Source organism: Populus nigra, chromosome 5 (assembly GCF_951802175.1).
Source record: "Populus nigra chromosome 5, ddPopNigr1.1, whole genome shotgun sequence".
Taxonomy (NCBI): domain Eukaryota; kingdom Viridiplantae; phylum Streptophyta; class Magnoliopsida; order Malpighiales; family Salicaceae; genus Populus; species Populus nigra.
This window is the reverse complement of record NC_084856.1, coordinates 18690186-18705826: the sequence shown is the minus strand read 5'-3', so window position 1 is coordinate 18705826 and position 15641 is coordinate 18690186. Positions and strand designations below refer to the sequence as shown.

The 15641-nt window shown below is 32.9% G+C and overlaps 1 protein-coding gene across 1 annotated transcript; it reads right to left on the bottom strand.

Annotated features, from left to right (window-relative positions):
- Window positions 1–3750: 3750 nt before the first annotated feature.
- LOC133694052 (probable trehalose-phosphate phosphatase J) lies at window positions 3751–6764 on the bottom strand. Its single transcript, XM_062115470.1, has 12 exons — window positions 6559–6764; window positions 6132–6414; window positions 5863–6003; window positions 5699–5770; window positions 5473–5565; window positions 5292–5348; window positions 5084–5185; window positions 4917–4994; window positions 4727–4796; window positions 4411–4481; window positions 4212–4304; window positions 3751–4085 (listed from the first exon to the last, which is right to left on the bottom strand). Exons 2-12 carry the CDS (start codon window positions 6405–6407, stop codon window positions 4017–4019), a joined length of 1122 nt encoding a protein of 373 aa, XP_061971454.1. The 5' UTR covers window positions 6408–6414; window positions 6559–6764; the 3' UTR covers window positions 3751–4016.
- Between the last annotated feature and the right edge of the window lie 8877 nt (window positions 6765–15641).

Sequence of the window (15641 nt, the reverse complement as noted above, 5' to 3'; positions counted from 1 at the left end):
ACCAATAATTGAAGCTTAAAAGACTCTAGTTTATTTCAGTTAAGGCACCAATGATGAATGTGGAACCTAGTGGACTCCATCTTTCCACGTCCAAAAGAAACCGAGCTTGTCAAAGCTTGGAGCCATGTTGCTGTCCCTATACAAAAATTCGTGTGTGTGTTTTTTTTTACTTCACATCAAACATACCTCCTTGAGTGGATTCCAACTCCTCATTCAACCATAGATTCCCTTGTCCTAGTGGTGGGCTTCCCTTTCAAGAACCTAACCAAAACGTTTATCCTTTTCCGCCTCCTTACTTTGAATGCCAGAAAAAAATAAAAAAAACAGGAGGTTCCATTCATCTCTAAGGTGGGGACTCCTACAAATCTGAGTACCCAATGGGGGTATCTAATGTTCGTAAGCAATGACACTTCAATCCTATCACCTATGTTCTAAATGATTAATATTACTTGAGCTTATGTATTAGGCTTATTATTCGAGGGCGTTTCTATTCAACATGCCAAGTTCAACGGCTTTTTGATCATGTGCAAATAATATCTAGTCAATTCATATTAATTGGGACTTTAAATTATTGAATTGTTTCGACAGACGAAAAAATAAAAGATCTGAATTAATAAATTCGCACGACTTCTGTCGTATTATGGCGCCTACTCATTTTTCTACTCATAAAAGTGTATCTCCGAAGCATATATTAAAATCCTTTCCAGATCTTTCTTCTTCCTTGTCCGAGAAAGGTTGTATATGTCCATCTTTGGTACGCCAAAATGGAGCCAGGTATCACCTAAGCAAGCAAATATCTAGATTGATTACCATATAGTCCTTTACATAATAGTACTATATATTTCTAATAAATGGCTCCTGAATGCTTTTGCTCACATAAATTTGTTTACGAGGAAAGGATTCTGAGTATTTGAATACAGCTAGAGCCATTTTAAATCACACAGCCTTACAATCCTTGTTCAGTTTGTGTCCACTAAGAGAGAAGACTCGTCATGTATGGAGTCATGGACATGTAGAACAGAAAAGGCCTTCTTTGATTCTTGTGGATATCAATTCCATGGATGCAGTTTTGGGGGAGGTTAGGCAGTCTCTTGGAATCTGTGGAAGTAGAAAAGAATGGAAGCTAACCTAGCCACTAGAGTCAATAATTCCCTATGTGGTAACAATTATTGATCCATGATCACATAGGGGGGTGGATATAAAATCCACCTTGATATATAGTATCAGTACTGTTTACCAGAACGTGCATGAGAGATTGTAGCTAGCTTCGATCATAGTACTTAGCATTAATTATTATTAGTATGTCTATCTATGTAGTGGTTACATCATGATTCGTACATCCTGGCTTCAAGGTAAGCATCATGTCTTCATTCAGATAAAAAGATCAAGGAGACCCAAGAGCTGCTGTAGCATGGTGTAAAGAAGGAAAAACAAAAACAAAACTGAAAATAGGATTGAACGTCCACAATTCTTTTGGATCATCCGTCTCATGGGTCTCTCCTTTTGACTCAGCATGAAGATAATTTAAAGTAAAAGAGGAAAGTTTAATCTATATAATGGGGCCTCAACATTACCACATCTCCAAATGAACCAATCATGATGGAAACGATAAATGATGGAAACGATAATCTTATCTCCAAATTAAGGATTTGTCAGTGAGCTAGCTATGATAAGTTCCATCTACATCCCTTTTGCTTTTCTTACATTGCATTTTCTAGTAAATTCTGAGTCTGTAATGAGTGAGTTGTCCCTCCTTTTGCGCTAAAATACAGATCCATGTGAACTTTATTGGTGTTGATGCTAAAGAATGTTAATAAATAGTCATTGATCTGTACTAAATATGGTTAAGGTGGTCTATCATATAAAGCCAATAATGCATGTTTGTGTTTTTACATGGCCAACCTATATATACTCTTGGGAAGATAAAGCCTTTTCATTTTCTTCGGTCAGAAAATTTGCCATACAAGGTTCTCTTTCTTTGTAACTGGAGATTTATTAGCCCTACCTTTTTCTTTTGTATAACCCCATTTCTTCCAAACTTGTAGACAGTATGTACAAACAGTCTTGTAGTCCTTGATGAGGGATTATTGAGGGCATGTGGAGAAAGCAGCAAATCAAAGGAAACGCGGCCTTGAACTCTTCCTACCTTTTCAAGAAAAGATAAGTGGCCTATGAGGTTCTTCTAAACGATCCATTTTAGGATTTGAAAAGCAGTTTCCCCGAAGGTACCTCTCTCCTTCAACCCTGTAGCACCAGGGCCCCCCTTGGAAGTTATGAGGAAAGGAATAGTCACAAAGCTGGCAACCTTGGGCTCAAAGACCTTCTCTTACAAGCATATTGTTTGTTAAGACTTGTACATTATTAAGCAAAATGTGCCAAAATTTCAAGGTAACTATGATGTAAGATGTGGGAGGTTCTTTCTTTCAGAAAGTTCCTTTTGAACTAAACATTTCAAGCGCATAGCAGAAAGATGTAGATTAATTGTAAGAGCCTCGCGTTCTTTCCGTGATATACTTCAATTATCAATCCCATCACTTGTACAAATCTTCTTTCTAACCATTTAAGTTTCCAAAAAGAATTGATTGCAAAACTTTGCAGTTTTCTACATATAAACTAAGAAAGGCATTAATGGGAGATGATTTAAGTTATTTGTTCATATCAACATCTCTTGGGGCCTAGCTAGTTTAGGATTTGAGGTCCCAAAACACATGCGCATGGGTTTGAGTCAAAGCATGCCAAGCTGCATTGGTTGGACCTAGAAAATAAAAATGGTAACAATAATGCATGTGAGGCCACGCATATTTATTAATTAGTGCTAACCAAATCCAAACATTTTTTTTTTCAAATGCAATGCCACACGCACTCATAAATTATTCATCAAGCGTAAACACAAAAAATATGTTGTTACATCCTTCTCCTAGAATATCATAAATCACAAGGTTGTGAAACAAAGAAAATCAAATCTGGTCAAATACTACCTTGAATTTTTGGTTAACATGAATTTAGTCCAAAACTTTCTTTCTTTTTTTAATCTGATTTAGATCCTTAACTATTCATTTTCTTTCTTTCTTTTATCAATGCCATCCCTCCGTCCATTTTACCATCCAATCTGTACTGAAGTTTGACTGGACATACACCCTTTATATAACGCGACATGTGGATTAAACACAAAAAATAAAAACTTAATTAAACTTATCGGATGATATTGCAGATGATAGAAAGGCTATGGATCTAAATCAGATTAGAAAAAGGTTAGGGATTCAGTTTCTATTGACTGAAAGTTAAGTTCATGATATATAGTTCTTGACCAATTAGCCATTTAGGATATTTCATCATGAAAACTGAAGAAGCTAATATTGAAGACCGTAACTTGAAAGTAATTTCGAGCTGCGGGTTGACATGAGTTTGGTTCCCACATACATTTCCTTAGACATGACGTTTGGATGCCTGGGAATGGACTCGTGCTCACATAATAATGGAGTATTCACCAATAATGTAAAATATGATCGGTGAATTTCGATCATCAGAGGGATCATTCTTACAAATATCCTTTGCCCAAAGAAGTTTCTTATGAATCTTAAAAAAACAAAAAGAAAATTATTGTTTAAGCAGACCATGTGAGGAGTTACAGTTAATATTGATTAATTATTAGGTTTGGTTATGGAGATTGCAGTTTCACATATACACACTCAATTTAAAAATAAATCTTCAATTTTTATGATGTATCTGCTCGAGTCATGTAGAAAGAGAGATCAAAATATCTATGCATTTAGATTAATTACTTGCAAGTTACAGATCTTAATCTCCCCTTGTACCCAGCTGGCTAGTTACTACAAGGCCTCTCATGTCAAGAAAAGAGTCATGTTTTTTCCCTTCCTATTTTCTTGTTCATATTTTTTTAACCCGAACAAGAAATTACGTAGTCTAACATCGATCCCACCCTTAATTACATTTCTTGAAGGGGTGGGTATATATATATATATATACATATACTGTTTCGATTTTCCTACTCCATCTTAAACCCTTGACTGCCCTTGAAAGGCTAGCCGTTTCCACTGCACCAAACGTTGCAAAAAATCCATGACCTGTGGGAATATCCAAAACTCATTAGCTATATGACTAGCTAGCAATGTATTACTCAAAAGAGACAAGCATACAGAAAGTGAAATAGATAAATTACAGCAATTATGCATGTATTGGATACTACTTGCCTGGGTGGGTTCTTGTAGGGAATAAGATGCACTAGTGTCCTTGGGGAATTTAGAGACCAAGATACCAAAGCCTTGTCCTCTCTCTCTCAGCACCTAACAACAGTTAAAAAAAAAAAACATCATTAACCTAAAAAGACCTAGATTTAATGTAAGTTTGATAAAGAAAGAGGACTTTGTCTTTATTTTAAGCATTGGATACCTTAAATGCATCCTCGTCTGTTCTATCATCTCCAATGTAAACAGGAAAAACATCAGTACAATTGGCGAATCCTGTAAGAGAGATTAATGATTATTAGAGATTACGTAATAAATTATTCAACAGTATAATTTGTCTGGCTCTTACAATTTTAAGTGTATATATGTATATACAAATCTAGTGGGGGTGATCACTTCTTTTTGAACACCGTGATTTCTAGTGGGTCTTTTGGGTTCTTCAGATAGAAGCTTTACAATTTTTGGAGTGGGTGATTATTATTGATCAAGCACAGGAAAGAAAAGGGAAAACAAGACCTTACCAAGAGACTCTAACAAAAATTCAAGAGCCTTTCCTTTGTCCCATTTAATGGTAGGGCGGATTTCTAAAACCTGTGCAGAAGAAGGTGGTATGGAAAGTGAGGCATCTCTTTAATTATATACTCACCAAATACATTATAAAACTAATAAATAAAATACAAGATTTTTTATTTATTAGATGTCATGCCACACCTTTCTTCCTTGAGTAAGTCGAAGCTTTGGGTACTCCTTCAACACTGACTTAACTACTTGAGCCAGTCCACTCCATTTCTGTATTTTTCATGCATCACAGTTAGTAAAAATTAGTTTTAATATAACAGTAACAGCATATTGGTATTTTCTTGATGCTCGATTCCTACCTTCTCATCAACGCAGCGATAGTGCACAGAGAGACAGAATTTGTTATTTTCCACCTTGGCCCCTGGAGTTGTTTTAGTTTTCTCTACCAGTTCTTTGTAAACCTGAAAACCCATTACCAAAAAAAAATAAAAATGTAAATATCCTCCAATCTTTATTTATTTTCTTTATAGTAATAACTTGTACATCTTACCCAAGTAATTACATTACCTCATCTATCATTGGAAGAAACTCACTGCCAGCTTGAAAAACAACACCTTCACTGCCCTGAAGAATACAACATAAAAGACAAACCAATTTCTATCATTTTGTGAAAGGAGAAGATAGAGAAAATTAATCAAGCTATCTTTACATGATGGTACTTGAAAATACAGAGGTAAAGCTCACTCACTTTCTTGTATTTGCTGCCTTTGGCTGGTCCTTTGATGTCCATGCCATGGCTTCCAGCATAGTACAGTTCTGCTAACCGTACAAAGTTATACACCTATAAAATATGGATAGAGGTAACAAAGTTTAGCACGAGCAAAAAAAAAGGAGAAGAGCCAAAGTAATCTGTACTTACTGGCCTAACATTATTGAATTCGAAAGAGGAAAAAAAAAACAGGCTTAAAATGTACCTTGTCTCTGCATCTCCCACTCACTATTGCAGTAGGAAAAAATCTCGCAAGCTTTCTCACTGTTGCTCTCATCTAATTTTTCCCCAACACAAACTTCAGTTACAATATAAAAAGAAAAAAGAAAAAGGGAAGAGGAGCTGTACAGAGAAGAACTAGATACCAACCTGCTTGGACATGAAAGCTCTATCTGGGTCATCAACGATAGGAGAAAGTGTGCCATCATAGTCCAAGAACATAACTATTTGCTTTCCTTTGGAGGCATCAATTATCTGCTCAAACATCTCCAGTGCTGATGGGTGGTGAAGCTGCAATCACCACATTAAAAATCAGGAGTCATCATTTGATCATGTCTAAAAGTCCTTCCCTGAGCTTTATATTAGTTAAAGATTGGTTTTTCTATTTTTGCTTTTGGGTTTTTTGTGTGTGTACTCACAATCCATGAGCTTTGGTCGTCATTAGCAGAAGGTGTTGACTTGACATGAGTAGGAGATGAGGTTCTCATGGAATTAACCCAAGCATTAAATCTCGCTCCTCCACTGATTTCAAGATTCTTTAAAAGTTTCTTTCTGGAAATAGAGATGTAACCACCAGGAGCCGCCGGAGGCTTCTGCGCGGCCGTGGTGAAGATAGAGGAATTTGTTACATGCACTGTGATTGCCAAGTTGATTCCAGAGTTTGTATCAGCCACTACCACATTTTGGTTTGTCATCTTTCCTCTACAAAAAAAAAAAAACCCAGAATCACATTTCCTTCCAAGTTATTGCAAACAAGAATTTGAAGACAATCAAGATTATCAAATCAAGAATCTAGAAAAACCCATTAGAGAAACTACACCTACATAAGGTCCTTGAATTATATACCTTACGAGAAGATACTGATATTCGAAGGTACAACAAAACTGAGTGAATAAGAGAAGGGGGAATTAAAACAGAGTGCTCTGTTTTATAACTCTTTAAGCTTCAAGAAGAAATACAGAGAACAAACAAGAGAGATAATGTAAAACAGAGAAGAAAGCAAACAGTTCCCAAAGTTTTGTAGAGAGAGAGGTAATGTATGCTTGCAAGAGAGACAGCCCAGTGGTCGATTTATAGTTGCAACAAGACGGACGAGAGGGCCACAATGGGCACCCTCTCTCCTTCCTAAGCTCCAAACCGTGGGACCCTCTGAGGGATGGAACCCACAAAGCTGGCCCAGACCCGAAATCCTGAAGCGGGACCCACATTTGGCCTAGTCCCCTAGCCGTCTCCATAAACACCTTGCCAGCTAACAGTTTAGGACGTGGAAGACATTCTTTGGATGACTTGACTATGGTGAGTTCTTGCCACGTGTAAATAGTCACATGCCACTTGCCAGGACCCCACCCCCCCCCCCCCCCCCCCCCCCCCCCCCAACAATTGAAAACCCAAAATCCCCCGCCCCGCCAGCCAGTCCCCCCCAAACTTTGTAATCTAAAAGCAAGTTGTGGGGGTGGCCGTGGTGGTGCTTAGAAAACGCCCCTTGTAAACACAAATAAAACCACCAGCTCAAACCAGCCTACTGTTATATGCTATTGTGCAAAACCAGCTGCGGTTCCTCTATGTTCCTCAATTTGAGAATTTAAAATTTGAGCAGAAACAAAACAGCCCGTGCATAATTTAGTAGATAATTAAAGCTGCAATTTTATTTATTTTTCAATTCCTTCATCATTTGCATTCAATCCGTTCCTAAAACCAATATTTTTATTGGTGGTCACTAAAAGATAAACAGCTAAAGATTTATCATATAATATTTTTTTCCTATCTAAAATATATTACAATTTCGTATGCTAGTTAAGAAGTTACATCAAGTTCTTTCTTATACTATATTGTACACTACCTGAATTTTTATATTTATTTATTGATGTTTTTATTAGTATTTATACTCACAGTTCATCGACAAGAAACTTGCTGACATGATCACAAACAAAAATAATTCGTTTAAAAAACTCTTATTGGTGATTTGTGGTCCATCAACAATAATTTTATATATGGATTTACTGACAAACAGAGCGCGCAAAAAAATAATAATTTTACCCGTTTTATTCTGTTGGTACTTCTATTATTGAATATAACTTATCATCGACAGAAAAAATCATACGCCATTCCATCAAAGATTTCTTTTTCCTTCGTCAATGAATTTGACATGTAACCATCAAACAGACTACCTGTTATTTTATCGATGAGTAAACAGTAGCAGTGACATTTGCAGTAATTTCTTTTTAACTATCTGGACCCGTTAGTAATAATTTAATTTTAAAAAAAATCAAATAAATAGAAACATAAAATAATTAAAACAAATAAGTTAATATAAATTCAAATATTTATTACAAATTTAAATATTTATAAGTTCAAATACAATTAATCTATAATAGAGGTACTTGAAAAAAAGGAGGAGACGGGTCTTCGCCTGGACCGTGGAGTGAATAAAAGGAAGCACATGTATCACGCATCTGTAACCTTTTCTCCAATAGCAATCAGTGGAGTTGTCGTCTCAGCATTAAGTCGTTCATAATTAGTAGCAAGATGAGTCGTTCGATCTTTAACTCATCGGTCTAAAATTACCTCGAACTCCGAAGCTTGGTACTTTCAGGTAAATGGATCCTGTTGTGAAGAGACCCCTCCTCAACATTGCAATATCACACTCGACGAGTCCGCTTCGTGAGTGGATACGTGTGTCTTAGTTGCCTATTCTTGGTGGGCACTTAACGATTCATGGTTGTCAGAATCATTGCTAGAAAAACTCACAGCGATCTTGTTTGTAAAACATGTTAATGTCTTTTCCCTAGGCATCTATACAAATTAAAGTGTTAAGGTACCATAAATCATTTCTATTTTTTTAAAAAAAAATTGGCAGCACCTCCCTTGTATGGGAGACTACCTAAAATTATTAAACCTACAAATTAGATAAAAGATCAAAAAACCTGGCCGCGTCTTCATTAGATTCTTCATCTACTATTGGATATTGACAAACATAACCCAGATTCTTTTGTAGAAGATGCTTCGTTATAACATCTAGATCAAAAAAAAAATTATTTTTACACCTCTTACATGGACATCTAATACCATCTTCATTAATATTTCTCGGATTATGTAATGCGTAATTAATAAAATCTTGAACTCCATTACAATAATCCATCCTACATAACCCTTCGGGTGAATCTTGATATATTCATGAATGATCATCTATTACTTATGTTAAACCTATATAGAATATTGATGACATCCATTACTTATGTCAAACCTATATAGAATATTGATGACATCATGTATTAACTAATTACGTAAACTAAATAAATAACAAAACATTAGTTTAACTCAAACTTATTCAAATTATTTTAATAGTACAACTAATTAATTATCATTTATCTATATAAATTCAAATTTCTATATATTTACCAAAAAATCAACTCAATAATAAAATTGAAAAAATATAAAATGAACTTATTAAATAAATCATTATTTATTTCATCACAAAACACCTAAGTCATCAATTTAGATTAAATTTCATCAATTTATAAACAAATATAATTTTATAAAATCTACGTTAATATATACAAATTATACTTTCATACAACAAATCTTTAAAGGAAAAAGCTATAAAACAAGTAAACATCAAAACAAAATACATATACTACAAAATTACACAGTAAAAATAAACATTTTAAAATTGAGTTCAAATAAAAAAAATGGGTAGTTTTGCTTACTTGATGTGGGGAATCCTCAATAAAATTTGAATCGGAACATGGATGCTAACAAACTGAGTGTTGGGGTGGTTGGATTTGCAGTGAGAGGTTGATTTGTGATAAAATTAAGGGGGTTTGTGGTGTTTGTTGTAGAGAAAAATAGAGAAAGAAGAAGAAATGGGAGAGGGAGAGAGGAGGGTCGCTCATGATGCCATAAATTAAATATTATAGATGGATTTACTAACAAATTTAATCAACAGATTTAAATCCATCAATAAGTCTGTTTGTAAAAATGACACTTCATCGTACTTCTTTGCTTTTTTTTATTTCTTCTTATCCCATTGTAATTCCCTTGGAATTGATGAAATATTTTCATTGGTTTTTACCGATGGATACAATGAGAGAATATTTTGTCTATAAAGCTCACCGAAATCTATTGAAAAAAAAAATTATGTCGGTATTTTTATTTGTATTTGTCAATTTTTTGGTAGTGCGTTCAATATCTTTGGATTTAAATTATCATTTCAAAATTATTTCATCACCCATTTGACAATTTCATCATTGAATTGTAGAAATCCTAAAGTTATGTAATTTATAAATAGCTATCTTTTTCTGTTTTTGTAAAATACATTGCTTAGAAAAGATGGGTGCTTCAAATTTAATTCTTTGAGATAATTGCATTAATTTTCACATTTGTTCGTAATATCATATTGACAATGGTCAATCTAAAAATATTATTTTCTTTCAATAAATAAATTAGAAGCAAGAGGGAAAGTAATTCTTATTGTTACAAAAAAAAAATCAAAGAATAATATACAAATACATGAACTAATTAATATCCACCCTCAATGTTATGGGTTTTGGAACTTAAAAGATTTTTTTTTTTTGGGGGTGGGGGGGGGGGTTATTCATTTTTATTATTATTATTTATTGATGTTTCAGTTCTTTTTTTGTTTTTGCTTTGGTTATTGAATTATTTTAGTATTTCAAACCAGCCTTAGAATGTGTGTTTAATGGGATTTAAAGTTTATAACTTATTTTAATTCACTTTTTATATAGTAATCGCGATATCAAAAATATATTTCAGCATCGGATTTGTACTCAGTTTCATAAAAAAATTGATTTTGTTGTTTAGATGAAATTTAAAATCAAGGGACCAAAATTAAAAGATAGACAAATGAACAACCCTTTTATAGTTATTTTTTAAGGTGCTTTCAAGTTTGACCCTCTATTTTGTTATTCCAATTCTATTCTTTGATGTTGTGTTAATTATGATTTTTGGTTGATAATTTATTTTGATATGTTTCTTATGTGCTCACTAAGATATTAAAGAATTGTCCTAATATAAGGTTGGTAATTGATTTTGCGAGATATTATTCAGATTCTTTATTTTTCTAAAGATTAAGAGTAAGGAGAGTAAAATAGGAAAACATTGAAGCTCGAAGGGAATTATAATAGCATAAGCGATCATAGAAAACAAGGTAAGGAAAAACGAAAAGAAAGAGAAAGGAAAGAAGAATGGTTGATGGAGTCACAACGAACCTCCTCCTGCAACACACGCTACCATATAAGAAAGAGGACCCCATGACAATTCCAACGAAATAAAAAACAACATGATCAAAGCTTGAAGGAATGCTCTGCACCGCCCAAATGATGCAAGCCTTCTTTATGTTCTGGCGTGTGTTTCACACGTGTAAGGCTCTTTTATCTTCTTCTTTCATATAGTCCTGCATTTTTTTAAACTTATTGGATTAAATCTTGATATATTTTTTTATCAATTTTTTTCTAGATTATTTTATTTTATTTTTCAACAATGAGTTGATTGAGAATTATACTTATAATTTGTTTTGTTTTGTTTTGCTTTCTACAAGGTTTTGTGGTTTAAAAAAAATTTAGGCATTGAGTTGATGCTTGATTTTGTGATCGTTTATTTCATAACATATAATTAAATAAAAAATGGTTTTTTTTTAAAAAAATCAAGTTATTAAACTTTGTAGAGTCCATGACACGGTTTGCAGGTTTAGCAAGTTAACTCGATTCACGAGTTTGATGAGTTAAAAAATTTTTTGAATTATTTTTTTATTTCATTCTTCAATATTGGGTTAATTGAAAATTGAGGTTTATAATTTTTTTTATTTTTCTTTCTATGGAGTTATTGTAAATTTTTTAAAACATTCTGATATTGGGTTAGTGCTTTGTTTTGTGATCATCAATTTTTGTTATCATATAGTTAACTAAATAATAGTTTCGAAAAAAAAAAAACAAGTTATTAGTCTCAGTGGATACCATGACCTGGTTCACAATTCAACATGTTTACCTAAGCGACTTGGTTCACGGGTTTGTTGGGTTGACCCAGGTGACCCAGTTCACAAGTGTTGTAGGTTTACCCATCAAACCCAATATGTTTTTTTTTTTTTTTAGTTTTTTTCTTCATTTAATTTTTTATTTGTTTTTAATTTCATCATTTAATATTAAGTTGATTCAGAAATAGGTTTCATGATTTTTTTTATATGCTTTCTTTAGAGTTATTGTAGTCTCAAACAAGCGTCTGATATTGTGTTGGTGCTTGATTTTACGAGCATCGTTTTTTCATAACTAAATAAAAATAATTTTTTAAAAAAAATTATTAAACCCAATAGAGTCCATGACCTGGAGCATATGGTGACCGAGATAGATCTAAAATGTCATCATCTTAATATTTGTTTTTAAACAAAATCATAATTTTTTTTAAAGATAAACCATATATGTTTTTACTGGTTGTATATATCTGAACCCGTGAAGTTGGCGTATTCATGTTGGGGCAACTCTCACATAATTTAATTTAAAATTTGAGTTAGACAAAAACTTATATCAAAAAGTTTCAAGATTAATATATTATCAAAATATTCCCTCGACATTGATATTTTTTTTTCATTTAAAAAAGTTTGGTCAAACTTGTGGTGTAGAGTGAGCCAATAAACTAATTATAACATTAAAACAAGTACTAATTATTTTCCAGAGAAGTTGATTTTAACAGGTATTTATTAGTAATTAAGTAATTCGATGGGTAGCTTAAGTTTTTGGTCTTGTGACTTGGTAACATTTAATTTGTGGGGCAAGATTTTTCATGAGAGTCTTGTATAGTTCAAACTTAAATGTTGACTTTACAACAAACGAATCGAATATCATTGACTAACAGACCTTCTTAAAAAGAAAAAAGAAAAACCTCAGAAAAAGATTTGGTTGGCATCACGCTCCCACAATAAAACATTGCCTCTTTTAAGGTTGCGTTGGGTGGATTCCCATCACAAACCTAAAAAATTAATATAATAGTATATTTTCTTGACCTTGACTGGATTTACCAAAAGTTTAATGAGTAGTTAAAGTTCCATGAATAGTTTATGTTATGATAAAATTTAATTTAATTTAATATTTGATAAGAATGGGGATGGTAGTACGTTACTTCAAATTGATGGTGAACATCCTTTTAATAGCCAAAGCACCGTATTCAAATTGATGGTGAGCTTCCTTTCAATAAATTAATTAGAAACGTTTACTACAAAAACCGTGTATGTTGCTTCAAACAAGAAACGAAAAGCGTTACAGTGTTTCCCAAGCATTTTTCCTTTGAATTTTCCTACTATTTCTGTTTTCTTGGACCCATAATTTGAAATATACCAGCATGGAATTGCCACCTAGCCTATTTACCCAGGGTGGACCGATAGTAATTTGTATTTAGTAATTTTATGGTGAATTGTATAGAAAGGTATTTGGGAAACAAGAAAGAGACCAGAAAGTCCAAGAAAAGATAGTTAGGTTCCTTCTCCGATTGGTCAATATCAGTCAAATGTCAAACAAGAAAAAAAGAAAATGGAAGGGCATGGGAGATCGCAACCAAGCAAGAGAGGGGACAGACTCTGGCAGGTGATACAGATGTATGTTGTTAGGATAGAATGGACAGTTCGTCCTTTCTCTCTTGGTTCTCTTCTCTGTACCCAACAGCCACTCACTGAGTCTGGAATGTTTTCTTTGTATTATATATATTCTTCTCTACTTTCCAGATCTCTATTATTGTCGAGAGAGATAGAGAGAGATGTTATTGAGAATATACTACGGTAAGGTCACCATATATTATGCATGCACAAATATACTTCTGTTTTCTTTTCTTTTCTTTTCCATGTTTATGAGAATATAACATCTGCACACATTGATTTTTGAAATATATAATATTTTATATTTAATGTATAATCAGTCTATTTATACATTAATATTTTAAAATAAAATAACAATAATACTTTATTTAAAATAATGTTATTTCGTACGATATAAGCTAAACAATTTATATCCGAATTCTTAACAAATAATGCAATGACTACCTATCATCATGTAATGGACAATGAACCTCTAGCTGAATGGTATCAATGTCCCCTACCTTTAAAAAGTTCAAGCCCCATCTAGAAAAAAAACAAATACAATAACGAAAAAAAATAAAAACCAACCAAGATGACTTGTATGCCAAGAATAAGAATAAATAATAATAATAAAAAGATTCACAACTGACCGGAGAAACCGACTATTTGAAGATTTGAATCTCATATTTTACATATTTTTTTTTAATTAATTAACAAAAGCAACAGATTCTTGTATTAATTTTATGGTCATCACGTTCAGAATATTTCACATGCATTGCTCCGTATTTCCTTCTTTAATTAACCAAAGCTTTTGGTAGTATCTGAATTTTTATAAATTATACTTTACTAGTCAAAACAGGGATCCTTTGAAGATGCTAATGAAGAACTATTGGCTTTCAAGTTCGAAGAGTTGATCATGTCATAATAAAGTGTGCAAAGTAGTAACATTTTCATTATGTAAGAGATTAGACACTTGATTCCCAGTTGCAGGCTACAGGCAAAGACACCACGCTATGGAAAGCTATGTGCAAGGTGCTGTCTCAAGTTGGTACAGGAATTGCTTCGAACCACTGATTCAGCATTCTTTACAGGATATCCCAGATAAGAAGAGCAACATTTGATGACGACAAATACCACATAGAAATGGGAAGCTTTTGCACATCTTCTTCCCATAACTGTGGTTATGGTTATAGCTATTTAAGTTTAAGCTTGTTTGTGGAAAAACCAAGTATATTGAAGTTAGTATTAGAATAAAATGACATGAAAATCAGTAATGTCATGAAGTCAGTGTTAGATTAATTGAGTCAATACAAAAGACATTCTTTTATATATATATATTGTAAAACTTCGCATGAGAGTACCAATATTAGTATAATTTTTCAACAGAATTCTTATTATAGCTTGAGAGTAACTATGGCTTCCAGAAATAATAGTACTTAAATTCACATTCCCCGCCTTATAAAACAAAACTATAATTTGTGGTGCATACACTATAAAGTATTGTTCATATAATAAGAATTATAAAAGTTAGTTGAAGATAGCTATACTAAACTAGAATCAACAAAGAGAAGAGGTGGCTATGAACAATATAGAAAAACAGGCTCTAAGAAAAAAAAAAAAAAGAATAATAAAGCCTTTTTTACAATCTATATATCAATATCTTGATGAAGCAGCTTTTGAAATGGTGGTACCAGTGAAGACTTCAAAATAAGTCTTATATCAAGAAGCTAAATGGAAAAAAACAATGAAAGAGGAGATCAATTCTATGAACAAGAACAACATATGAGAGTTGATATCATTTCCAACATGGCACAAGGTGATATGAGTGAAATGGATTTTCAAAACTAAAAGGAATGTAAAAGAAGAAGTTTAAAAGTACAAAGCCAAATTAGTAGCAAAAAGGTACAAACAACAACATGGAGTTGATTATAAAGATATTTTTGCTCTAGTTGCAATGGTGGAAATAATTAGATTGATAATCTTTTTGGCAACTTAGAGAAAATGGAAATTGTACCAGATGAATATTAAGTCGGCCTTTTTAAATGACAGTCTTGAAGAGGAAGTCTATGTAGAACAACCACATAGTTTTATGGTTAAAAAAGTATAAGAGAAGATTTACAAGCTTAAGAAAGCTCTTTATAGGCTTTAGCAAACATAAAAAACATAGAATTCTAGAATCAATGGCTATCTTACATAAAATAGATTTGTTAGATGCCTTTATGAACATACCTTATATATGAAAAATAATTTACAAGGCAATGTGATATTTGTTTATTTGTATGTCGTTGATCTAATTTTTACAGGTGATGACTTCATTATAATTCAGGAATTCAAGCAATCTATGGTGAAGGAA